At 41.6% G+C, this 24,776-nt stretch overlaps 2 protein-coding genes across 3 annotated transcripts; both read right to left on the reverse strand.

The window, feature by feature from the left end:
- Window positions 1-4,657: 4,657 nt before the first annotated feature.
- Window positions 4,658-14,000, reverse strand: LOC124119927 (nmrA-like family domain-containing protein 1). 2 transcript variants are annotated; one of them, XM_046482600.2, is made up of 4 exons: window positions 13,848-14,000; window positions 8,654-9,189; window positions 6,236-6,429; window positions 4,658-5,394 (listed from the first exon to the last, which is right to left on the reverse strand). In XM_046482600.2, the coding sequence occupies exons 2-4, from the start codon at window positions 9,183-9,185 to the stop codon at window positions 5,209-5,211; spliced, it is 912 nt and encodes a 303-aa protein (XP_046338556.2). In that variant the 5' UTR covers window positions 9,186-9,189; window positions 13,848-14,000; the 3' UTR covers window positions 4,658-5,208. The 2 variants fall into 2 exon arrangements, with proteins under 2 accessions (XP_046338556.2, XP_046338557.2); XM_046482601.2 differs by lacking the exon at window positions 13,848-14,000 and adding an exon at window positions 13,380-13,834.
- Window positions 14,001-16,677: 2,677 nt separating this feature from the next.
- Window positions 16,678-24,495, reverse strand: LOC124119926 (probable glycosyltransferase STELLO2). Its single transcript, XM_048389275.1, has 4 exons — window positions 23,635-24,495; window positions 22,849-22,962; window positions 21,484-22,405; window positions 16,678-16,842 (listed from the first exon to the last, which is right to left on the reverse strand). The coding sequence occupies exons 1-4, from the start codon at window positions 23,874-23,876 to the stop codon at window positions 16,678-16,680; spliced, it is 1,443 nt and encodes a 480-aa protein (XP_048245232.1). The 5' UTR covers window positions 23,877-24,495.
- Between the last annotated feature and the right edge of the window lie 281 nt (window positions 24,496-24,776).

Consider the following 24,776-nt stretch of genomic DNA (forward strand, 5'->3'; position numbering starts at 1 on the left):
CGACTGACCTCGCCACTATTTTGTTTTGAAGCAAATGCTAGTGACATGAGAGGTTGAATCTAATTGGTCAATAGGAGGGGAAGAGAGGGGGCCGATCTCATTAAAATCAGATCTTAGTTCTCGCTACCGCTAAACAAAGCTTTGTACTAAGATCTGATTTTAATGAGATTGAGAGGGGGCAAAACTCGTAATAGCCATTGGTGGCGCTATGGTCGAGTACAGAAATTCCATCCCAGTGCGGCAAGGGTTGAAACTGGACTTATAGTCAGTTAACTCGGGAACAGTTTGCCTCGGGAAGATGGGTTTGTGTGGACAACAGGTAATTGGAACCAGATCTGATATTGACTGGATATTTCAGGCAATAAAATATTTATTTTTTCATCATGTTTCTGTGCATCTGTTTGAGTGAGTGAGTGAGTATGGTTTTATTCCGCTTTTAGCAATATTCCAGCAATATCATGGCAGGGGACACCACTGCCCATGTGGGGAATCAAACCTGGGTAATCGGCATGAGGAGTGAACGCTGCAACCACTAGGCTACCCCACTGCCATGCTTCTGTTATAAGTGAGGAGGAAGGTCAAATGATATCATTCTTCAACACATTGACTCTGAATTATCTTTACAAATTGGTTGAAACAAAAAACATGGCACCATGTTGGGATTCCCTAGCAACCTATGCTGGTTGTAAGAGGCGACCAAATAGATCGGATGCTGAGACTCCTTGACTTGGATGATGCCATGTCATTGTACCCAACCCTGGATCCTTGTTCACAATATCGATCACTGGATTGTCTGGTCCAGAGTCATATAGTTGGAATATTACTGTGTGCAGCGTTAAGCAACAAACAAACACACATGAACATTATGAACAGTAAAATTGTTATGATTACACATAAACTCCAAAGCTGTAAAAAACGACTATGCTTGTCGTAAGAGGCGACTGATGGATCAGGTGGTCAGGTTCACCGACTTGGTTGATGCATGTCATCTTATCCCAACTGCGTAGATTGATGCTCATGATGTCAATCAGATTTCTTGTTTGGTCCAGGTTAAACAACAAACAAAGATAACAAGGAGTATCGGTCCAAATAATTTACTATCTTGGAAGGAATTATATATTTTCATATCCCATGGAAAGAACACTGACTTAAAGCACAGTATGGAACAACTGTCCAAATGAAGAGTGTTCCTGCGAAAACCATGTATCCGCATTGGAGGGAAGTACATTTCTGAGCAGTAGAATAAATGCTTGGTTCCCCGCCATGGAGAAAACAGGCTGACCGTGGATTTCTGAGCGGGAGAATAAATCTCTTTAATATACCACGCCACAAAGAATACAGGCTGCATGAGGATTTCTGAGAGGAATAACTAATACTCGCACAAAGAAAACAGGCTGCACGTGGATTTCTTATCTGCAGAATAAATCCCATACCCGCCACGAAGAAAGCAGGCTGCACGCTGATTTGTGAGCAGGAGAATAAATCTCTTATACCACACCAAGAATATGGGCTGCGCTTGGATTTCTGAGCGGGACAATAAATCCCTTATACCCCGCTTCTAAGAAAAAAGCTGAACAGTCGAACACCTGTTTTTGTTTTTGTTTCATTTAATCAATTTTCAATTTGATTAAATTCTTTTACAATGGCAGATTGTAACATGTCGAAAAGATAAATTCGTTGTTGAAGTATCACTCGGGGTATATGTATCTTCCCGAGGCAAGAGCGTTAACTGACTTTAAAAGTGCAGTTTCCACCCTTGGTGGAAGCTGGACTTTTATAGTCAGATAACTCTCTTGCCTCGGGAAGATGGGGTATATGTGGTTTTATGCATCACTTTATGATTTATACCGCTCAGTTCCACACATGGCTCGTGGTATAAAACTTAAAGCAGATAAAACCACATATACTCCGAGTAATACTTTTACAATAGTTACTGAGTATAGTATTTGGAACATGTTGCAGACGTTTCATTTCATCCCAGTCATGTCAGATTGTTGTATATGATATGTATGTAAATCAGATACTGATGCTCAACTCTAGCAAGGTGATCTGGCGTTATTGTGTTAGGGTGTCACTCTAGGGCCGTTCTGTTAAAAAAAGGTAAAATTGCCGTTTGTAAAATCTCATCTTGATATCTCACAGCATTCAAATTTCCATCAATCACAATCATTTGAGTCCTTCCTGTAGCCGTTATTCCAGCCCATATCATACCACCACTATCCCAAAAGCGTCCCCTTCAAGAACACATGGCGTAACGTAATGTTCACGCCAACGCTTGTAGACAAGGGGACCCGTGAAGCCGAAGCGACTTACGGGATCGTGTGGTCAGGCCCCCTGACTTGGCATGTCATCGTATCCCAATTGCATAAATCGATGCTCATGTCGTCAATCACTGGCTTGTCTGGTCCAGACTCCATTATTTACAGACCGCCGTGAATATAGCTGGAATATTGCTGAGTGCGGCGTTAAATAACAAACAAACAAATTGTAGACAAGGATCTCGCCATCGGATCTGACCGAGTGGCATTGGCATGGAATTAGATATCGGACATTTTATAGATAACACCTGCAGCAATTTCTACTGCAGTTATTCCATGAAAAAAACCCCAATGCAATACCAGCGACAATTTGGTTTGTTTGTCTCCGAGATTTTTCATGAGCAAAAGCCAAAATTTAATTTGGAGGTTTTGAAGTGAAAATAATCCACCTGTTGCCTTTGAGTATATTTGCTTGAGGTACACCTACAAGGCAGGCTCGAAGAGCGTTTCTCAGACGGGGGTGTCGAGACCAAACTAAAGGCATATGATTAAATCTAAACATGTATAAAAATAAGTCAAGGGATCAGATGGGCTCAATGATTGAGCGGATCAGGTGTTCTCAATGACTGAGAGGATTAGGTGGGCTCAATGACTGAGAGGATCAGGTGGGCTCAATGAGTGCAGGGATCAGGTGGGCTCAATGACTGAGAGGATCAGGTGGGCTCAATGACTGAGAGGATCAGGTGTTTTAATGACTGAGAGAATCAGGTGTTCTTAATGACTGAGAGGATCAGGTGGGCTCAATGACTGAGAGGATCAGGTGGGCTCAATGACTGAGAGGATCAGGTGGGCTCAATTAGTGCAGGGATCAGGTGGGCTCAATGACTGAGAGGATCAGGTGTTCTCAATGACTGAGAGGATCAGGTGTTCTTAATGAGTGCAGGGATTAGGTGGGCTTAATGACTGAGAGGATCAGGTGTTCTTAATGAGTGCAGGGATTAGGTGGGCTCAATGACTGAGAGGATCAGATGGGCTCAATGACTGAGAGGATCAGGTGTTCTTAATGAGTGCAGGGATCAGGTGGGCTCAATGACTGAGAGGATCAGGTGGGCTCAATGACTGAGAGGATCAGGTGGGCTCAATGACTGAGAGGATCAGGTGGGCCCAATGACTGAGAGGATCAGATGGGCTCAATGATTGAGCGGATCAGGTGTTCTCAATGACTGAGAGGATCAGGTGGGCTCAATGACTGAGAGGGTCAGGTGGGCTCAATGACTGAGAGGATCAGGTGTTCTTAATGACTGAGAGGATCAGGTGGGCTCAATGACTGAGAGGATCAGGTGGGCTCAATGAGTGCAGGGATCAGGTGGGCTCAATGAGTGCAGGGATCAGGTGGGCTCAATGTATTAGCAGCTTTGCTGTAGTAATTAAATAAGGCGCCTGAACATCCATCTGAGGTATAGCTCCGTATGTTGATTATTGATCCCACTCGTTTTGACCTCAGACCGACATTTACTCCCAGAAAGAAAGTTATACTATTTTAAAATATATGTCTACAAAGTACAAACTAAAAAAGATCCAGCTGGAGCCCAGAACAGTGGTTAATTTCACGGACCCTAGAGCTGGGGCATTCTAGACTTGAGTTGGAGTTTAATATATTCCCTAGGGTCAAGGAGAGGCAATTTTGGCCTTTGAATTCCGACTTACCCTTAAACCCAGTGATAACCAACGATTTGAAAGTTTATAATCATGTTGTGTTGTTCCCCGTGTAATCACATGAACAATGAAACGAAAAGCATAAACATTTTATTCGCATAAATACATTAAATTTTTTAAAAAAAAGCTGTAATACTGGCCGGTGACAATATATAATTATGAATGTGAAAACTAAAAGTACATGTGCACAATTTGGCCTTTGTACTTCATGTCAACGCGAGGGCAGAATGGCTCTCTGTACATACATGAAGATGGACCCCGCCATTCGTTCAAATAATAAAAGTAACAGCTGTGATCAAATCTCAGGTATATTTCCATTCTGCAGGAACCTGCGCAATAAACACAAAACATCCTGCCGCAATTAATGGAATCTGTTGTTTCGACAATAATACCACACACGCTACAGACTTGGTTGGATGTCGGATGATTGATGGGATGATTGTCAGGTTCAACTGTAATTTAGTTTTGATTTGAAGCATTCCTGTAATTTGATGATGTATTTTATATAATCATCCACCCAAATCTATGTCTCAGATGTGTATATTAACGCTCGCCATTCACACATCTGACAGTTAACTTTCCATGGTCAGAACCCAATGTAACTGATGTCTGGGTTCTCAAAGCAAAGGTGGAAGTTAATCGCCGCCCCCCCCCCCCCCCCCCCAAATCACCCCCCACCCCCTCACAAACACCTTCAGTTATATCCATCCAATTTATAAGATATACCAAGCTTCTATCTCTTTCAATAGTGAGACTCCCATATTACTGATATCTTGCCTCTCAGCGGATGACCGTGCAATCCTTAACACAATCCTTAAGTTGCACAAAATAATTGGTACTTCAATGATCTTCATGTTAAAAGTTGGACGATCCTTGGTTATCCGTCATGCACTTCGTCAACACTTCACGGGATTGTACATACTTCGTTCCGCCCATGAATAAATGAGGCTGTATATACCGTATTTCCTTTATTAGAATCCAATTTTCGCGGACCTCTAATTAACGCAGGGCCATATATGCTCTGACCAACAATAGAAGCCACAAGGCTACGACACGTCATTCATACGTCATCATACATCCCGCCCACGTCATCCTCTCATTGGAACCAATCCTTTGCATGAGTCCTTGGTAAGACTACATAGCAAGACGCCGCTATGTATCCACGGGTGTCGGAACTTATTGTACACAAGCCCGTGAAGTCTTGACGACCTGGAACACCCTATCACCACCTCAGTCACAGCGCCTTGTGGAGGACGTCCACGTTTTGCCGGACCCAGTCCTCGAACGAGAGCAGGTTAGGGTTCATCTGCCTGGTGGACGCCACGTTGTATCTCTGGTCAACTCGGCAGAAAAAGTAGAACATGTTGGCCCAGTCGCGGACACCAGGGAAGTCAAGCATCTTGTAGTCGTTCACGCTAATCTGAAACACAGGGAATAAGGTGGTCAAATAAAAGCGACAGAAACATTTCTATTATACATAATTTCATCTTCTTGAGGCAAGGGTGAAAACTGGACTTTTATTGTCAGTTAACTCCCTTGCCTCGGGAAGATGACAAAATTCATACTTCAAGTTCACCGTACAATGTCATAACATGTGTTAAAGAATCACTATCAAATAGTAATGATACCAGGTGTTTGCGAAAAGGTGAGCGTATTCTGCCCCACCAGTGGCATCCGCCTCAAACACTTGCAAATGCAAGTCAATTGAAAAACAACGTTACATATAGCAGAAGTATAGAAAAAACGGAACTAAATCGAATATAATCTTTGTCACTGATGCGTCAAATTTGGAAGTTCCCTACACTGAGGTCTTGAGAGTTGTAACCCTGATCAAACAACTTTTGACCAAGTGCTGCAACGTTTAATGCATCAAAAATAGCGAGCCTGACCACCCGATCCCGTTATTCGCCTCAAAGCATACTCGCTATTTACGGCAAGCATAGGTTGCTGAAGATCTATTCTACCCCGGATCAAGCATGAGTGACTGGGGACCTTTAGTACCATAGACCTTTAGTACCGTAGATTACTGGGTTGGGAGATAATGAATAAATACCAACATGAATACCAACCCAATTTCAAAACCAAATGTAGTATGGATTTTGATATTTTGGCCCCCTCCCTTTTTGAAATGCTTGATTCAACCATGTGCGAAGCCCATTTCTAATGTCCCCAGTCGTGATATTGCTGGAATATTGCTATACTCACTCACCCACTCACTGCAATTGCAAGACTGTCGTTACATGAAACACTGTCATGGTTACCTGTTTCTCTTTAAACGTTTTGGGTTTGAGGTGTGTGGTGAGGATCTGGGCAATCTCTCTGATCGTGAGCTTGTCGCCGCACACGCTGACCGTCTTGTTGAGGTACATGTCGCGGCAGAGGAAGATCTTCCGCACGACGTCCCCGATGTTGTCGATGCAGATCATGTCTAGCGGGGCCTGGCCTATGGGCAATGCTGTAAACAGACATGTCAGATTTCCTAAGAAGCGGGCGAGGTCAAAGAAAGGTGAGGTGACGTGAAATTGGGTTTAACGTCGCGTCCAAGATTATTGCACTTATATAGCGACGTGCATGCACGTGTGTCTGCTTGTACTAGTCCGGACTGATGCCGATTTATAGTGCTAGCCCACTGAGATACCATGCCGCAGTTTAACATGAATACCCCACTCAGACACAGTATACTGACTCCGAGCCGACCAGTCCTTCTTTTAGCCCCTTAATGCCGAGCGCCAGACAGGATAACAACAAGTACCATCTTTAAACGTCTTTTGGTATGACGCGGCCGGTGATCAAAACCCGGACCTTCCGCCCTCCGGGCGGACGCTCTACCACTAGACCACGGAGGCGGTCAGGCCAAAGAAAGAACCTTCTAACTGTTACCAATTTGGAGGAACCTATGGATTCATGGTACTTGCAGATCGTTAAAAAGATGTTCACTCATCGGTGATAATTCAAGTTGCAGTATCTTGTTCAATGTGTGCTGAAGGTTTAATTAAAAATTGAAATGGTTTGCACTATAACAATAGTATAAGATAGCGACAGCTTGTATTTCCACACCCGTGAAGAACCGGGTTAGAAGAGGTCTTCAGCAACCCATGCTTGCCGTGAACGGCGACTGTGCTTGTCGTAAGTGGCGACTAACGGGATTAGGTGGTCAGGCTCCCTGACTTGGTTGATGCATGTCATCTTATCCCTATCGCGTGGATCGATGCTCATGATGTCAGTCCCTGGATTGTCTGGTCCAGATTCGATTATTTACAGACCGCTGTCATATAGCTGGAATATTGCTGAGTGCGGCGTTAAACAACAAACAAACACAATCTATTTTCACAACCGTGGACCTGGTGAGTGAATGAATGTTGTTTAACGCCACCGTCAGCAATATTCCTGGAACAGCTGTATTAGGGCAAACAACCTGCAAACAACCGTGTCTTGACCAGACAAACCAGTGGTTGACAGCATGAGCAACGGTTTATTGATGACACACAGCCATCCCGGTATCGAGGCCACACACTGCGCTCCCCATCAGTCGGCTATACGACTAGCATGGGCTGCTTGGCAAATATCCTGCTGCGGAATCTCTGAGGGGTATACGTGTTTTTCCACAACCACCTGTCATTTGACTGAAGAAAACATTCAAGACCTTTTAGTGTGATAGTATGACAGGCAATAGAAACGGATGTCAATTATGTCCACAGTCAAAACGGAGAACACTCATCTTCCCGAGACAATTGAGTTAACTGACTATAAAAGTCCTGATGCACCCTTGCACTACTAGATTGGAATTATGGAGTTATATTTTGCAAAGCATGTGTACGGCAACCTCGGCGTCGACAGGTATTTTGCAAATCTTTTCATGTATTTAATCAAGATGCCCACGTGATTGGATGCACTTCGCGAAATAAGACCCTTAATATTACAAAAACGATTTTGATTGTCGATCAGATCGTCTTGACTGGGAGCCGCCATTTTGTATGAAGCAAATGCAAATAATATGACAGGTTGAATTTGATTGGTCAGTAGGCGGGACATAGAAGGGACATAACTCGTAATAGCCACTGGCGGCGCTACGATCGATCCCAGAAATTCCAGCCCAGTTGGGCAAGGGTGGCAACTGGCCTTTTACAGTCAGTTAACTCCCTTGCCTCGGGAAGATGGAAATTATCTGGGAATCATTCAGTAAATATTTATTGAGCCGCCATTTGAATTTTTATTCCCTAATCTATTAAATCAATAATTCATGTATCGATATCACAAATTCATTTTTAGATACGAATAAAACGAATGTATTTGTAGATGTCAATAAATGAATAAATTGCAATTGGCTGACTAAGAAATATTCCATAAACCGAAAACAATATCAGGCCACGCCCACTAACGGACTGCTCCACCTGGTTGGATGATAACAGAAAGGGCGGGGCTTCCGCTGCATTATTGAGCCGAACGATGTCACTGACTTCGAACTGGCCAGAGTTCTGTTTGTGCTTATCATTAAATAAGCAGGCTGTGTAGTTATTAGTGTTATATCATAAACTACATTTTAGGGTATCACAGTTATCTAAAGATCGAATCTCACATTAATAAATGATATATATATATATATATATATATATATATATATATATATATATATATATATCATTATTTTATATTTTAAAATCCTATTTTTTTAAACTTACATAATCTGTATTCGTGTTGGTCAACCTGATCTGGTCTGAAAAGGCCCATGAACTCTTCATAATAGCACGGCACCATGATACAAGTTAGGGGGAGTTTCTTCTCATATAAGTAATCCTCGATCTCCGCCTTGGCGTCGAGGTGACGCACTTCAATTCCCAGCATGCGTTTCGCGTGCAACTGTGTACTGAAAACTACATGTTTCACACCAGCCATTGCGCATGCGTCTGCTATAAGACGACCTTGACGAATTTCATTTTCTTTGCACGATGGGTCTTTAAAGTCGGTGTATGTGACAAGGAAACATGCGTCGGTGCCGTCCAGTGCCATTTTGATGCTGTAAACATCATCCAAATTACACTGGCGAATGTCAACTCCCTCATTCTGAACTAATTGTTGAGGCCTGTTCGAGTCAAGTGTACTGGTCACCGCTCGTACCCGGATGTTGGGATCACGTGCAAGGGTACGTGCAACAGCGCCACCTTGCGATCCGGTTGCTCCAAATACCGTGATGATAAGTGGCTGCGCCATCATTTATCTGGAGAATGCAAAACACGAATTATACAAATGTACACACTTTTATTCCTTAGTGTATAAATGCTTTTCATAGTGGGATGCTAGTGTTGAACATTATTCAAATCAGATTACGGCATTTTTAAAACCAAATTCCCCTTAATTAGTTTTGACTTGATTATATCGCACCGTCGGTACGCATCGTTGCACATGCTATCAAACCCTGGTATGTCAGGCCAAGACCGTCGTCAGTCTAATTAAAATCAGATCTTTTTACTCCGATTGGATACCTCTCTCTGTGAAGATTTCAGGACACCTACATAGAAGGTCGCGTCAGCTGAACTTTCTAATCAGCTAAAAGGCGTCGAGGCCTTAAAATTGTCGGTAAGATTGAGCGAAGCTTTCAAACCAGCACATATGAGACCTGTATCTCGAAAACGAAACTAATCGGTCGGTTCTGAATGAAATTGATAATGCCGGGATTATATTTTTTGTTCTGTTGCATTTAACACAGTTAACATAGTTCACTGATGTACAAAGAGATGATAGCTTGACAAGAATTTGGTGACGTGATCCTTATACCCTTGCATTATTTACTTCGTGAGTATGGTATCGAATCCAAGTGTTTTGTTTTTTTGCTGAATGTTAAAGTGTTTTGTGCAAAAACGTGTTAACAGGTTCAGAATTGGTATTGTGAAAAAATTAAAAACTTTGAACATAAAAAAATAAAGAATAAGTCTCCATCATACCTAAATCATTTGTTACTTCAAAATATGTAACCTGTTTACATAACATACAAAATATTACTTTTCCTTTTGCCAAAAACAACCACGTTTTTAAAAGTCAATTATAACAAATGGAAATCACAAAATAAAAATACTGTTTTTATAATTGAATTAAATACAAGAATGTATCCAAATATTTCAGTTATGGAAAACATGTAAATAAAATATTACATACAAGACTTCGACATAGATGTAGCAATCTGAATGATGATTTGTTTAGAGTTAATGTGCCTCCTCACCATGTGGTTGAAATAATAGAGTCAACTGGTAATATACATTACACTTAGCACCTCGTCAATACACGTTAGCTGTTATATACGGACTGTAATCAATATTCACGACCCGTCTGTCGCACGGGACAATCTATACACCGGGATAATCCCTGTCTGAGCGCCCCTTTTGTGTCGTCCTTGAAACAGCACTCGATCCGCAATTGAAAACCGTTGATTGAAATCAACTTGTGCCGTCAGCTGATAAAGGAGCTATAGGAATTGTTGCTGTAAAACACGCTGTGTGTCGAGATTGACAGCTATACCAACGTGTCACTATAACAGTCAATACTGATATTAACACATATTGCGGTGTCTGACATCTACCTGGTGTTCAGATCTGTTGTACAGGATTTCGGGGCGGGTAACCCAGTCGTCTATATGTCGTAATTCGCTGTGTGGTGTAGCCCCCCTTAAGCGTGTCAGAACCTATGGTCGCGGATTCGAATCTTGGATTCGTCCTGGTTATGTTTCTAGGTTTGTCAGTAGCTACGGAGCCGTGCTCGAGGGTTTGACCAAAGTGGTAAACGCCTAAGACCTGCATCACGTAGGTCTTTCCTTCCACAGTAAGCTAACACGCCGTGAAATACTGTTCAAAGCCGCGCTTTACCAAACTCACTAGACCCGTGAAGATCCGGGATAGAATAGGTCTTCTCCGAACCATGCTTGCCGTAAAAGGCGACTATGCTTGTCGTAAAAGACGACTATGCTTGTCGTAAAAGGCGACTCACGGGATCGGGTAGTCAGACTTAGCTGATGAATGCCTTCGTATCCCAGTTGGGTGGATCAATGCTCATGATATCAATGTCTGGATTGTCTGGTCCAGATTCGATTATTTACAGACCGCCGTCATCTAGGTGGAATATTGCTAAGTGCGACGTTAAACAACAAACAAACAAAAATGCTCACTCACTCACTCGCCTCGCTCACCTCACTCAATCGTGCTACTATAATTTTTCAATGTTGGATTTTCTGTAACTGACTGATTTGTTAAACACGGTCTCTTGTTCATAAAAGCGAGGTTGGGTGTGACGTCACTTTGAGCATAATTCAACTGTGTTGATTTGTTTAGTGTATTGGGCTGTCGGTATTAATTCTGACATGAAGTAAAACATTCTTTTTATTATCTCAATTTTCCCCGCCGCTGTGAATATTTCATCTTCACGAGGCAAGGGAGTTGACTGACAAGTCCAGTTTCCACCCTTGCTGAACTAGGCTGGTATTATGGAGTTACATTTTGGCTGGATTAACGAGTCTATGCATTGTCCAATCAAAATCGCGCAACGAAAACGAAATCCGGTTCGTAAACTGTCATGCAGATTTCGGTCGTTTGCAAGATTTGGCGCGACGATCGAGCCCAAGAATTCCAGCCTAGTTCAGCAAGGGTGGAAACTGGACTTTTAAAGTCAGTTATCTCTCTAGCCTCGTGAAGATGTGAATATTTTTTCCCCGATGTGTTACAAACAATACCCCTAAAATTGCACTACAAAGGCAGACCAGCTTGATCTTTCTTCAGCTATATTTATGAAACATTCGCTTCTTTCTGTTTGAAGTTGAAGATGTGAAACACAGAAAATCAATGGATGGCCTTAGGGAGAGAAGCATGTTGTAAACGTTTATAACATAGTTATAATGGGGTTCGAACCCGCAGTCAGCGGATCCTGATTTAGTTTATCAATAAAGTTTTGCTGGAGTTGCGGCACCTTAGATCACGTGTCCTCCCGTGTCCTTAGCACTTCATACAACCTTAATTTTAGGGTCAGTCGTATACTAGTACTAGTATATTATAGGGAGGCATGGTTCACCAAGTCGGCTAAGATGCAGGGTTGCATGGTTGCGTCCCTTAGGCTTGACAGTATCCGATTATATATGTGGGTTCGAATCCACGATTCGCCCTGATAATGACCTGCACCATACACGTTGGTTTCCCTAAAGTGGTAAAAATCTACCTTCTGCATCATCCTTTCCTCCAACAGTAATTTGGCATTAAAGGCGCCGAGATGTAACTGAAATACTCACTCTCTCTCTCACGCACTCACATGTCTAGTTGGACCTCCTCGCGGTCTAGAGGACAGCGTATGCCAGGAGGGTGGACGGTTTGGGGGTTCGATTCCCGGCCGCGTCATTCCGAAATGACGTTGAACGATGGTACTTGTTGTTACCCTGCCTGCTCGGCAATAAGGGATAACACAAGGACTGATTGATTCGGAGTAATATTATGTCTGAGTGGGGTATTCATGTTAAACTGGTATCTCAGTGGGCTAGCTCTATAAAACCGACACTAGTCCGGACTGATACAAGCAGACCCCGCCGACCCCTCTACACACAAACACACACATATACACACGCAAGCACATACGAACGCACACACACACGAACACACACACACACACACACACACACACACACACACACACACACACACACACACACACACACACACACACACACACACTATCAGGTACAATCAATGTCTTTGTGTCCGGGGGCGGTGGGGTAGCCTAGTGGTTAAAGCGTTCGCACGCCGAAAACCCGGGTTCGATTCCCGACATGGGTACAATGTGTGAAGCCCATTTCTGGTGTCCCCCGCCGTGATATTGCTGGAATATTGCTAAACGCGGCGTAAAACCATACTCACTCACTCGCTCTTTGTGTCCGATTGATTGAGGATGTAGTACTATAACAGCTTACCCCGTGGTTCAAGGTCAACAGGGAATATGGATTTATCGACATGAAACTATATCAAATATAAACACTGTCGATATTGTTATCAATGTAATAAGATCCACCGCGGGCGACAATTCACAATATTGAGCGAGCGGGCGAATTAGATTATACTGATTGAGTTAAGATAACACAACGCACGTAGCTGCTTCGACCTCATGCATATTGGGCTGCGTTTTAATTTTATAAAGAAAGATATATATAATCAAATCTTTTCAGTGTTGCCTATTTTCATTGAGATATTTGAATAACAGTGAGTTTCGGAATGCATTTTCGCCGTAATCAGCAGTATTCAAACTGTAAGTTATATATATTTAGGCACCAGCTTAAGGTCGGCATGTAGATGCATTTCAAACAAGCAATGAAAAAGCACTCGAAATATACGAACTTTTGATATCCTATTCTCTCTAGTTTTAAAAACAACACTCTTAAATTACCTTGTTATTTCGACTATTCAATCCAGCGTCCAGGAATGCTTCCATTCAAAAGGTCATTATTCTTAGTCAACGTCGTACAATGAAATACATCAAATTAAAATATTAACGGTTTTTTTTAAATGTTGTGAAGCTGACCGAAAAATCTCCTATCAACGGAATGACATTTCATGTGTGCCATCAACAAGAGACCATATGCCGATATCTTGTATCTGCGCGAACTGTCGTGTGACAAAAATAAAAAATAAATAAACAGTTGGAACGCGTGATTCTGATTCGCTATAAATACACAAATATTGACGATAAAAAGTTGAGATAAGCTCTAACGCTCTATAGCTCACTAAGTTACTCGGAAACTCTTGAGATGGCAGTTTAAATCAAATGTGTCATTCTTTTCTCGGTACTTAAACAACAATTCCGTGTCGTATGAAAGTGTAGCGGTTCTCCCCCAAACAAAGACTAAAGACTAACCTCGTCTGTCCCTCGTGGCTGTCACAACTGCCAGTGTTTGGCTCAAGGAGTTAGCAACGGTAGTGACCGTCTGCGCATGACGAGAAGGCTTGTTTACATTGAGCTGTTGACACTTGACACGACACTCGTGTTTGAACCTGTCAGTGGGTAAATAGCTTTTAACATGTCGTCAGAGGGTGACAGAGTTGTGTCCCTTAACCCAAAAAGAAACGGGCGTAAAATTCCAAATTCGTTTATCAGTTTGTACCCTTTTTTTCTATTGAGTGTTTATTGTATCTGTGTTTGTGTAAGAATCGACCGCCTGTGGTCTAGTGGCATCGGAATGCCTTGGTTCGATCCCCGGCTGCGTCATACTAAAACACATTTTGGACCCTCCGGACTGGTGAATAGCAATGACTCCTATCAGTTCGAACTAAATCAAATGGAACTAGAAGACCTTGTTTCAACAACTGTTCCCGATTCCTATTCTTACCTTTTTCTAAAGTCATTAGAACTATAAAAACTGACATTTTCCTGCCTTCAAAAGAAAGACCAAAAGTAGTTTCGTTACATTGGATTAAAAATGCCTGTGAGAGCATGAACAACATCATCAAATTAAGTACCAATTGGAAATAAATGAAAATCCCGGATTTAACTGACAGATTTCACACAATTGTAAAAATGCAGTTTGCTGACATGCGCCGTGCCCTCTACGGCCAAGGCAACTACCAACTGACACCGTGGATCGCAGGCTTTAAATTGTCTAATGCCTGCTGGACATCAAAAAGCCAACAGGAGAAAGACAGACATTTTCGGAAGTTCCTGCGTGGCCCCAGATGTCAACAAGGCATTACTGTTTCGTCGGATGATCCTGCGTGGCCCCAGATGTCAACAAGGCATTACTGTTTCGTCGGATGATCGCCTCCACATCCCCAAGACACCACAGACAGCCCGAAAACCAGAACAACGAAAGAGGATTAAAAAAGCAAAGACGTTCACACACTAAGAAAGTAGTATTTTCAACAAAATAATTCATGTACTATAGGAAAGTAGGAAGTAAGTCAGATAGATATGATGAACATTGATTATTATTTATTAAACATCTTATGTATTGTAAATAAGTACGCGGGTTAGAATTGGTCTTCAGCAACCCATGCTTGCCGTAAGAGGCGACTATGCTTGTGGTAAGAGGCGACTAACAGGATCGGGTGGTCAGGCTCGCTGACTTGGTTGATGCATGTCATCGTATCCCAATTGCGTGGATCGATGCTCATGATGTCAATCACTGGATTGTCTGGTCCAGACTCGATTATTTACAGACCGCTGTCATATAGCTGGAATATTGCTGACTGCGGCGTTAAACAACAAACAAACAAACATTTTTTACATTGTCTGTAATTACTTATACGCCCGCCTTGTTGGATAAAGAACAAAACCTTTACGCCCTATTAAATATCTTTTACCCTGTTACTTGTACTCATTTTTGTTTTTATTTGCTTTGAGTTCTTTTTATTTGTACGCCAGTTGTTTTTCTCACGATCTTACCAAACTGAGAAAGACATGTCTTATTGACTGCACTGTATTTTTAAACTCCCGGACGTCTGATGAAACCTCCCGGACGTTTCCGGACGTCTGATGAAACGTCCCGGACGTTTCCGGACGCCCTCGGACATTCTCACGATCTTTCCAAACTGAGAAAGACATGTTTTATTGATTGCACTGTATTTTTAAACTCCCGGACGTCTGATGAAACCTCCCGGACGTTTCCGGACGTCTGATGAAACCTCCCGGACGTTAAATAGTAGGACCCGTGTCAGTATACTGTGGCTGAGTTTGGTATCCATGTAAAAAACTACAGCATAGCATCTCAGTGGGCTAGCACTAAAAACTGGCATAAACCTGGACCAGTAGTCACATACACATGTATCCACAGTGCTACATTTAAGTGAAATATATATATTATTGAACGCGACGTGAAAACCCATTTAAACTCGCCTCACTGTATTTTTATATTTCTTGGAATTAAATCATTCCTGATTGTCAGTCTTTTCACACATTTTGATCTCTGTATTAATATGTAAATAAATTGTCAGGTGAAAACTTTGATTCTTATATATCGCACGGATGTAAATGCACATAGATCACTCACACGGAAAAAATTAAATTGTGGTAGATGACAGAACGACGACTGTGTTGCACATGTTACCCACAATTCCCTGGTGCAAGATTATATCGCAAAGATTTACGACAAAAAGTCAGGCCTGAATTCATTCCACTGCCGCGGTGGTCTATTTGTAATAGTTTCCTGAAAAGTCTTTGGGACTAGTGGGCAATTGAATATGGGTGATTATTGTAAACAATTGATGTAACATGCCATATTTGGTCTACTAGTTCTTCACATTCCCAGTATTTTGTTAGTTGTCCAGTTTTATTTCATTTACACCCTGACACTGCATGACAGTTGTGGGAAAGTTTACCGCAATAGTGATTGGGAGACAATGCCAACAAGCCTATTAATTACAAGCTGGACCGAGTTCTGTCGTGAATAGGCTACTGTGTTTATTTACCTTGAAGAGACATTGCTTATAAAAATTCAGCATGTAAGGGAGGTAATCGCATTGTAGTAAAACAGATGTAAAACAAGGAATGAATTGAAACCAATATTTTTCGTATTATTGAAAACACATATTTGCTGATTAAACAGTTTGGGAAAATTTAAATGTTGTAAGTTTATTTTGACGATAAAAGAGTTTGCCGCCGTGTTGATTCCTCGCTTCAAAGCTAGTGTTCTTGTTTTCTACTGTCGCAAATATTTTCCCTTCCGTTTCCAGAACCAGAATAATCTCCCTTGTTAACACAAGCTCCCCACAGCGAAAGTCCATTTGCGCAGCTCTCTACCCCATCGCGCTGTTACCGAGAGTGTAACGAAGTTAGCAACGGTAGTGACCGTCTGCGCATGACGAGAAGGCTTGATACATTGAGCTGTTGACACTTGACACGACACTCGTGTTTGAACCTGTCAGTGGGTAAATAGCTTTTAACATGTCGTCAGAGGGTGACAGAGTTGTGTCCCTTAACCCAAAAAGAAACGGGCGTAAAATTCCAAATTCGTTTATCAGTTTGTACCCTTTTTTTCTATTGAGTGTTTATTGTATCTGTGTTTGTGTAAGAATCGACCGCCTGTGGTCTAGTGGCATCGGAATGTTTTGGTTCGATCCCCGGCTGCGTCATACTAAAACACATTTTGGACCCTCCGGACTGGTGAATAGCAATGACTCCTATCAGTTCAAACTAAATCAAATGGAACTAGAAGACCTTGTTTCAACAACTGTTCCCGATTCCTATTCTTACCTTTTTCTAAAGTCATTAGAACTATAAAAACTGACATTTTCCTGCCTTCAAAAGAAAGACCATAAGCAGTTTCGTTACATTGGATTAAAAATGCCTGTGAGAGCATGAACAACATCATCAAATTAAGTACCAATTGGAAATAAATGAAAATCCCGGATTTAACTGACAGATTTCACACAATTGTAAAAATGCAGTTTGCTGACATGCGCCGTGCCCTCTACGGCCAAGGCAACTACCAACTGACACCGCGGATCGCAGGCTTTAAATTGTCTAATGCCTGCTGGACATCAAAAAGCCAACAGGAGAAGACAGACATTTTCGGAAGTTCCTGCGTGGCCCCAGATGTCAACAAGGCATTACTGTTTCGTCGGATGATCGCTTCAACATCCCCAAGACACCACAGACAGCCCGAAAACCAGAACAACGAAAGAGGATTAAAACAGCAAAGACGTTCACACACTAAGAAAGTAGTATTTTCAACAAAATAATTCATGTACTATAGGAAAGTAGGAAGTAAGTCAGATAGATATGATGAACATTGATTATTATTTATTAAACATCTTATGTATTGTAAATAAGTACGCGGGTTAGAATTGGTCTTCAGCAACCCATGCTTGCCGTAAAAGGCGACTATGCTTGTGGTAAGAGGCGACTAACAGGATCGGGTGGTCAGGCTCGCTCACTTGGTTGATGCATGTCATCGTATCCCAATTGCGTGGATCGATGCTCATGATGTCAATCACTGGATTGTCTGGTCCAGACTCGATTATTTACAGACCGCTGTCATATAGCTGGAATATTGCTGACTGCGGCGTTAAACAACAAACAAACAAACATTTTTTACATTGTCTGTAATTACTTATACGTCCGCCTTGTTGGATAAAGAACAAAACCTTTACGCCCTATTAAATATCTTTTACCCTGTTACTTGTACTCATTTTTGTTTTTATTTGCTGTGAGTTCTTTTTATTTGTACGCCAGTTGTTTTTCTCACGATCTTACCAAACTGAGAAAGACATGTCTTATTGACTGCACTGTATTTTTAAACTCCCGGACGTCTGATGAAACCTCCCGGACGTTTCCGGACGTCTGATGAAACGTCCCGGACGTTTCCGGACGCCCTCGGACATTCTCACGATCTTACCAAACTGAGAAAGACATGTTTTATTGACTGCACTGTATTTTTAAACTCCCGGACGTCTGATGAAACCTCCCGGACGTTTCCGGACGTCTGATGAAACCTCCCGGACGTTTCCGGACGTTCCCGGGCGGCCCCGGACGTTAAATAGTAGGACCCGTGTCAGTATACTGTGGCTGAGTTTGGTATCCATGTAAAAAACTACAGCATAGCATCTCAGTGGGCTAGCACTAAAAACTGGCATAAACCTGGACCAGTAGTCACATACACATGTATCCACAGTGCTACATTTAAGTGAAATATATATATTATTGAACGCGACGTGAAAACCCATTTAAACTCGCCTCACTGTATTTTTATATTTCTTGGAATTAAATCATTCCTGATTGTCAGTCTTTTCACACATTTTGATCTCTGTATTAATATGTAAATAAATTGTCAGGTGAAAACTTTGATTCTTATATATCGCACGGATGTAAATGCACATAGATCACTCACACGGAAAAAAATAAATTGTGGTAGATGACAGAACGACGACTGTGTTGCACATGTTACCCACAATTCCCTGGTGCAAGATTATATCGCAAAGATTTACGACAAAAAGTCAGGCCTGAATTCATTCCACTGCCGCGGTGGTCTATTTGTAATAGTTTCCTGAAACGTCTTTGGGACTAGTGGGCAATTGAATATGGGTGATTATTGTAAACAATTGATGTAACATGCCATATTTGGTCTACTAGTTCTTCACATTCCCAGTATTTTGTTAGTTGTCCAGTTTTATTTCATTTACACCCTGACACTGCATGACAGTTGTGGGAAAGTTTACCGCAATAGTGATTGGGAGACAATGCCAACAAGCCTATTAATTACAAGCTGGACCGAGTTCTGTCGTGAATAGGCTACTGTGTTTATTTACCTTGAAGAGACATTGCTTATAAAAATTCAGCATGTAAGGGAGGTAATCGCATTGTAGTAAAACAGATGTAAAACAAGGAATGAATTGAAACCAATATTTTTCGTATTATTGAAAACACATATTTGCTGATTAAACAGTTTGGGAAAATTTAAATGTTGTAAGTTTATTTTGACGATAAAAGAGTTTGCCGCCGTGTTGATTCCTCGCTTCAAAGCTAGTGTTCTTGTTTTCTACTGTGGCAAATATTTTCCCTTCCGTTTCCAGAACCAGAATAATCTCCCTTGTTAACACAAGCTCCCCACAGCGATAGTCCATTTGCGCAGCTCTCTACCCCATCGCGCTGTTACCGAGAGTGTAACGAAGGTGTCACGCGCTGGGAAGGAGCTTGCACAAATCTGGACGCACTCAGTCGATTGAATGAAGGAAACACTGGACGTTTAAGAAATATCATGACGGAATTGGTTCGGTTTATCCCGGCTTTTAAACTTTAATCCGGAATGCATTTGATTAGTATTAGAATTCAATACAGATACAACACAAATAAGGTCACAACTATTAACTATTATTATATTTGTTTGTTATTTAACGACCCACTCAGCAATATTCCAGCTATTTGACGGCGGTCTGTAAATAATCGAGTCAATCCAGTGATTGACATCATGAGCATCGATCTACGCAACTGAGATACGATGACATGCATCTATCAAGTCAGCGAGCATGACCACCCGATCCCGTTAGTCGCATATTCCGACAAGCATGGGTTGCCGGAGACCAGTTCTAAACCGGAACTTCACGGCTTAATAATTATTATGCGTCCCAGGGGTTATCTTTTAGGATATGAAGGACGATGTAATTTGGAAATACCAATAAGTGAAAAAAAATCTTTAAATATTTATAAACTATGCAACAATAGATCGAGTATTCATTTTCAGACTGCACTGGTCAAACCTGTGTCTGATACAATGAGCACCGTTTCACGCAATCGGGTACGCCGAAATATTGTATAACTTAAATATACGTTAATGTCCAGCGGTGATTCCGGGGTAGAATAGGTCCAAGGTATCTATGTTTATCAGGTTCGGTGACTTGGTTGAATTTGTGTCATCGTACCCGAACAACGTGGAGCGTTGCTCATAATATCAACCACTGGTTTGGCAGATCCAGTCTCGACTATTTACGTGGGCCGCCGTGATATGCCTGACATATTGCTAACTGTGGTGTTAAATAACAGTCACCGACACACTAAGGTCGCATTGTGTGAACACAACCTGTGCATATACAACCCTAGTTTCCCAACAGGGAGAAATACCTTTCTCATAAGTCATAGTCGTCTCTTAAGTCATACATATAGACATACGATGCAGTAGTCATTATCATCCGTCAGTTAATGGACGTTATTTTCGAGGTAAAGTTGACTATATTCTCGCTGTGTCATTGAGGTATACTTGACAAAAGAAGTGTCTGCCAGACTCCCTGGACAGGTGGCGCTGCAGTTTAAAGGGATGGAGGTAAACATTATCAGTGCTATAAAAAGATCTATACTGACTCCGGAGACCATATAAGTTACCTTTTTTCACGAAATGTATATTTTCCCACATTTGAAGCCCAAAAGCTACATTGACAAACCCGATTTCTACCATAACGTTATATTTTAACAACAAATTGGCCATAATTGTGTAGTTATGCTCGAACGCCATTGGGATATACATAAAGTCAGCACTCTGAATAAAGAAATATGTAAAATTTTGTGAATTATTTTGATAATTCAACAGAAACTGTGATTCAAATGATGTTTTTGGCTTCAATTGCGATATGTTCCTAATTTCGTCTATGACAGCCAACATATTTGGTTTGTATTTCCAAAACCCCCACCTCGGCACTAGTTCTTCAAGAGAAGCATTCGCCATATTGAAACCAGTGTGCAGCCAGATCTTATCACGTGGCAGTGTGTCAATGTTCCAAGGGTTAATCAGAGTGTCATCTCCAATCTGTAAGAATCCTTTTACATCGACATTAAGCTTCATGGCCTCAACGGTGCATTCATACATAAAGTACCAACCTCTTTTGAAGCGCTCTATGAAAATGAAGTATGGAAGTGCAAGAACCCTCATATACTTCTTGAACTTCGTCAAGTTTGGTCCGCAGTAGATTATGACAGAAAAGTACGGGCGATACATTGCTTCGAGGATGTTGATATTGGAATACAGTTTACCCACATTGAATGTTATTATCAGGGCTATGTCATCTATTACCTTATTTGGAAACCTTCTAACAGACGTGGGACACAATAGCTTCAGCTGTTCATGGGATTCGCTGTTCACTGATGTCCTTTTAGGTACAGTACCGGCGGCCCCGAGTGTTGGGTTCTCCCGTGGTTGTATTGGTTGGGCTTCTCTCTGTGGTGTCTGGTATTTAATTGACGTCAGTTCTGAAACCCATTTGTTGATCATATGGAGATCCCGCATTGTGACTAATAGCTCTCCTGCCATTATAGTCATGGCATTTTCCAAACATTTTAAGATATCCAAACCATGAACGCATTTCCATGACAACAATGCAGATGGAACATTCACATCGCGCTTGTTGTTAGACGTGCCTGTCCGTTCTGACGTGCAAGCTGGATATATTCCAATATGACCTGGGATTTCCCACAGTAAGCGTTGTATTATCATGTCTCCATTTCCGATGTCTCTCAAAAGGAGAGCCCAGAATGCATCATACCGGAAGACGTCGATGTGGGTACTTAGGTAAGTGTACGTGTTGATCGGGAGAAACACTGGGGGATACGAATCACAGTTTGACGACAGTTTTTCCTGAGTTGTCTCCCCCTGTGTTGGACTGAACGAAGACATAATTAATGCACTTATATGTTTCTCTATGTAGAAATCGTTATAGAATTTCGTTAGTTTTCCTATCTCGTTGTTAAATACTTCATGCGGGCCAATAAAAGTTTTATTTGACATCAGCATTATTCCCGATTCAGGCATATTGTCGGCCATTCTCTTTATCAGCTTCATGGTACCTGCATCTAGATGACGGGCCACACATATCACCTTTGCCCCGCGAGATATGGCGTGAAGATAAGCGCCTATTCTCTTGGACAGCCACTTGTCATTTTCATATTGTGTGGTTGTTTCCTCTTCGGTTGAATTCAAAACGGCGCAACCAGAAAATCTGTTCGAAGAAAAGTGAGTGAGTGAGTGAGTGAGTGAGTGAGTGAGTGAGTGAGTGAGAGTGAAATGGTTGGTTGGATGGTTTGTTGTTTTACGCCACACTCAGCAATATTCCAGCTATATGAAGGCGGTCTGTAAATAATCGCGTCTGGACCAGACAGTCCAGTGATTGGTATCAAGAGCATCGATCCACGCAATTGGGATCGATGACCTGCATCAACCAAGTCAGCGACCCTGACCACCCGATCCCGTTAGTCGTCTTTTACGACAAGCATGAGTGAAGTGAACAGATGCTTAACTTTCTGAAAAATCTATAAGAAAAAACAAAATGCATGGTGAAATAGGGAAGTTTAAAAGGTGACAAACACACTTCCAGTCAATCCTGAATGTACCCAAAATGTGTAAAATAAAACCCACGAAACATTTCTTTACGGAACAAATTACCTGCAGAATATCCTTGTGTCGGTATGACCAAGAGACAATACCGTCCATCCAGCGATGCCAATGACGTCATTTCCTGTGTAGGATGACGTAATTATCCATTTACCACTTGATTGTCTAAAAAAGAGACATAAGTAAAATGATCTTCTTTAGCAACGTAAATGCACAGTAAGCGATTTAAAGAATAACTAAATGTTTACGGAACGACAACTCGGAATATAACAGTACCCTGTTATCCGTTTATTATTGAGTATAGTATGCAGTTAGATTTTATTTCAAACTGATTTTGGTATCTGAAACCACATAATAATAAACCCGAGACGATGCAGATTAGAATTATTCTTCAGCAAACCATGAACGGGATCGGTTTGTGACTTGGTTCATGCATGTCATTGTATCCCAATTGGGTGGATCGATGCTCATGATGTCAATCACTCGATTGTCTGGTTCAGATTTGATTATTTAGAGACCGCCGTCATATAGCTTGAATATTGCTGAGTGCGACGTTAAACGACAAACAAACAAACAAACAAACAAACAACATGTTACTTATCTCCTGAAGGAATGCACGAACGTAACAAGACAACAGACCGGAGGGTTGACGTACATTGTTTGGTAATGTTGAATTTTGTAGATAACGAACTGGTTCGACACTAAATGTAATTATATATATCGATCAAGAATAATGTTCCGAATAATTAGTTACTAAGTAACAGGTGTTTACAGTATTGTTTGATGGCGTATTGGGATCTATTGTGTTAATGCGTCGGGAACCTGATCAATACGTACGCTTGTGAGACAGAGCCTAGTCGACGGTGCGCCAACATCACGTCGTACCATTTCCAAAACATGTACATTATAAACACCTGGCACAACACAAATGACACAAACAGTGTTTTCCTGGCTGAAAAAGGAAAAAGAAATAAGTAGTAACTTCGCATAGGGGACCCCACTCGCCCCTTTCCGTAACTCATTCCTGACCAACTCTTGTTATTCCGGGATAAGCTGAATAGCGACTCTCCCGTGGTCATTTTTGCAATTGGGTTCCGTCTAAGCGCAAACGAGCATAGCTAAAAGAATTGTCAACTCGTTGCGTAAGGATTCGCGAATATTTTCCCCATGTATATATTTTCCAGATGTTATTTAAAACACATCTTGACTTAAGGTATTATACACCATGTTTGAACACATTTAACTGTATGTTGGGTATATTTTTAGATGCAAGACATATGCACATTTAAAATTATTCTTGAGGGATTCTTTGACTGAAGTACTTGAAGTCATACGCGCAGTCTGATTGGTTTTTCGTATAGGGGGAGGATTCTTCTTGTGGGTTACGGAAAGGGACGAGTGGTGACGAATGTTCGTAACCCTTAAGAACAATCGGCTTGTCCCGGAATGACGCGAGTCCAGTTTGATCGCGTGCCTGTCGTCTCCCATTTCATCTGACATTACATCAATCCCCGCTTTCGTGTGAAGATCACTTATCACTATCTCGGAAGCTTGACCACTGTTGCGGCGAGGGGATTAAAATTCTTGTCATTGTCATTTCCACTGCTCTCATCTTTTATACTGCCATTGAATATTGTACTACCATTCTATTGTGTACGAATACTGACACTGTAATTACCGTGTAGTAATTTGTATTGATTAATTTAATTGATAATAGTTAATTTTGTAATACAGTTGTTGTTTGTTTGTTGGTTTCACACTAAATTCTTTTACGTACAGATTTCTGGGATAACATATTGTTTCAATTTGGGAATCAACACGTAACAGTATGCCTCTACCAAATTTCCGTTATCAGGGCGTGTCAGCTATATGTGGGATGAAAGCCCGAAGTAATGCAGGTAATACCGCTTTGGTGAAACCAACGAGGAAGGACATGGTGCTGACAAATCCAGAAACATAACCATGGCAAACCTGGATTC

Source organism: Haliotis rufescens, unplaced genomic scaffold, assembly GCF_023055435.1.
Source record: "Haliotis rufescens isolate VD_foot unplaced genomic scaffold, xgHalRufe1.0.p SCAF_8, whole genome shotgun sequence".
Classification (NCBI taxonomy): domain Eukaryota; kingdom Metazoa; phylum Mollusca; class Gastropoda; order Lepetellida; family Haliotidae; genus Haliotis; species Haliotis rufescens.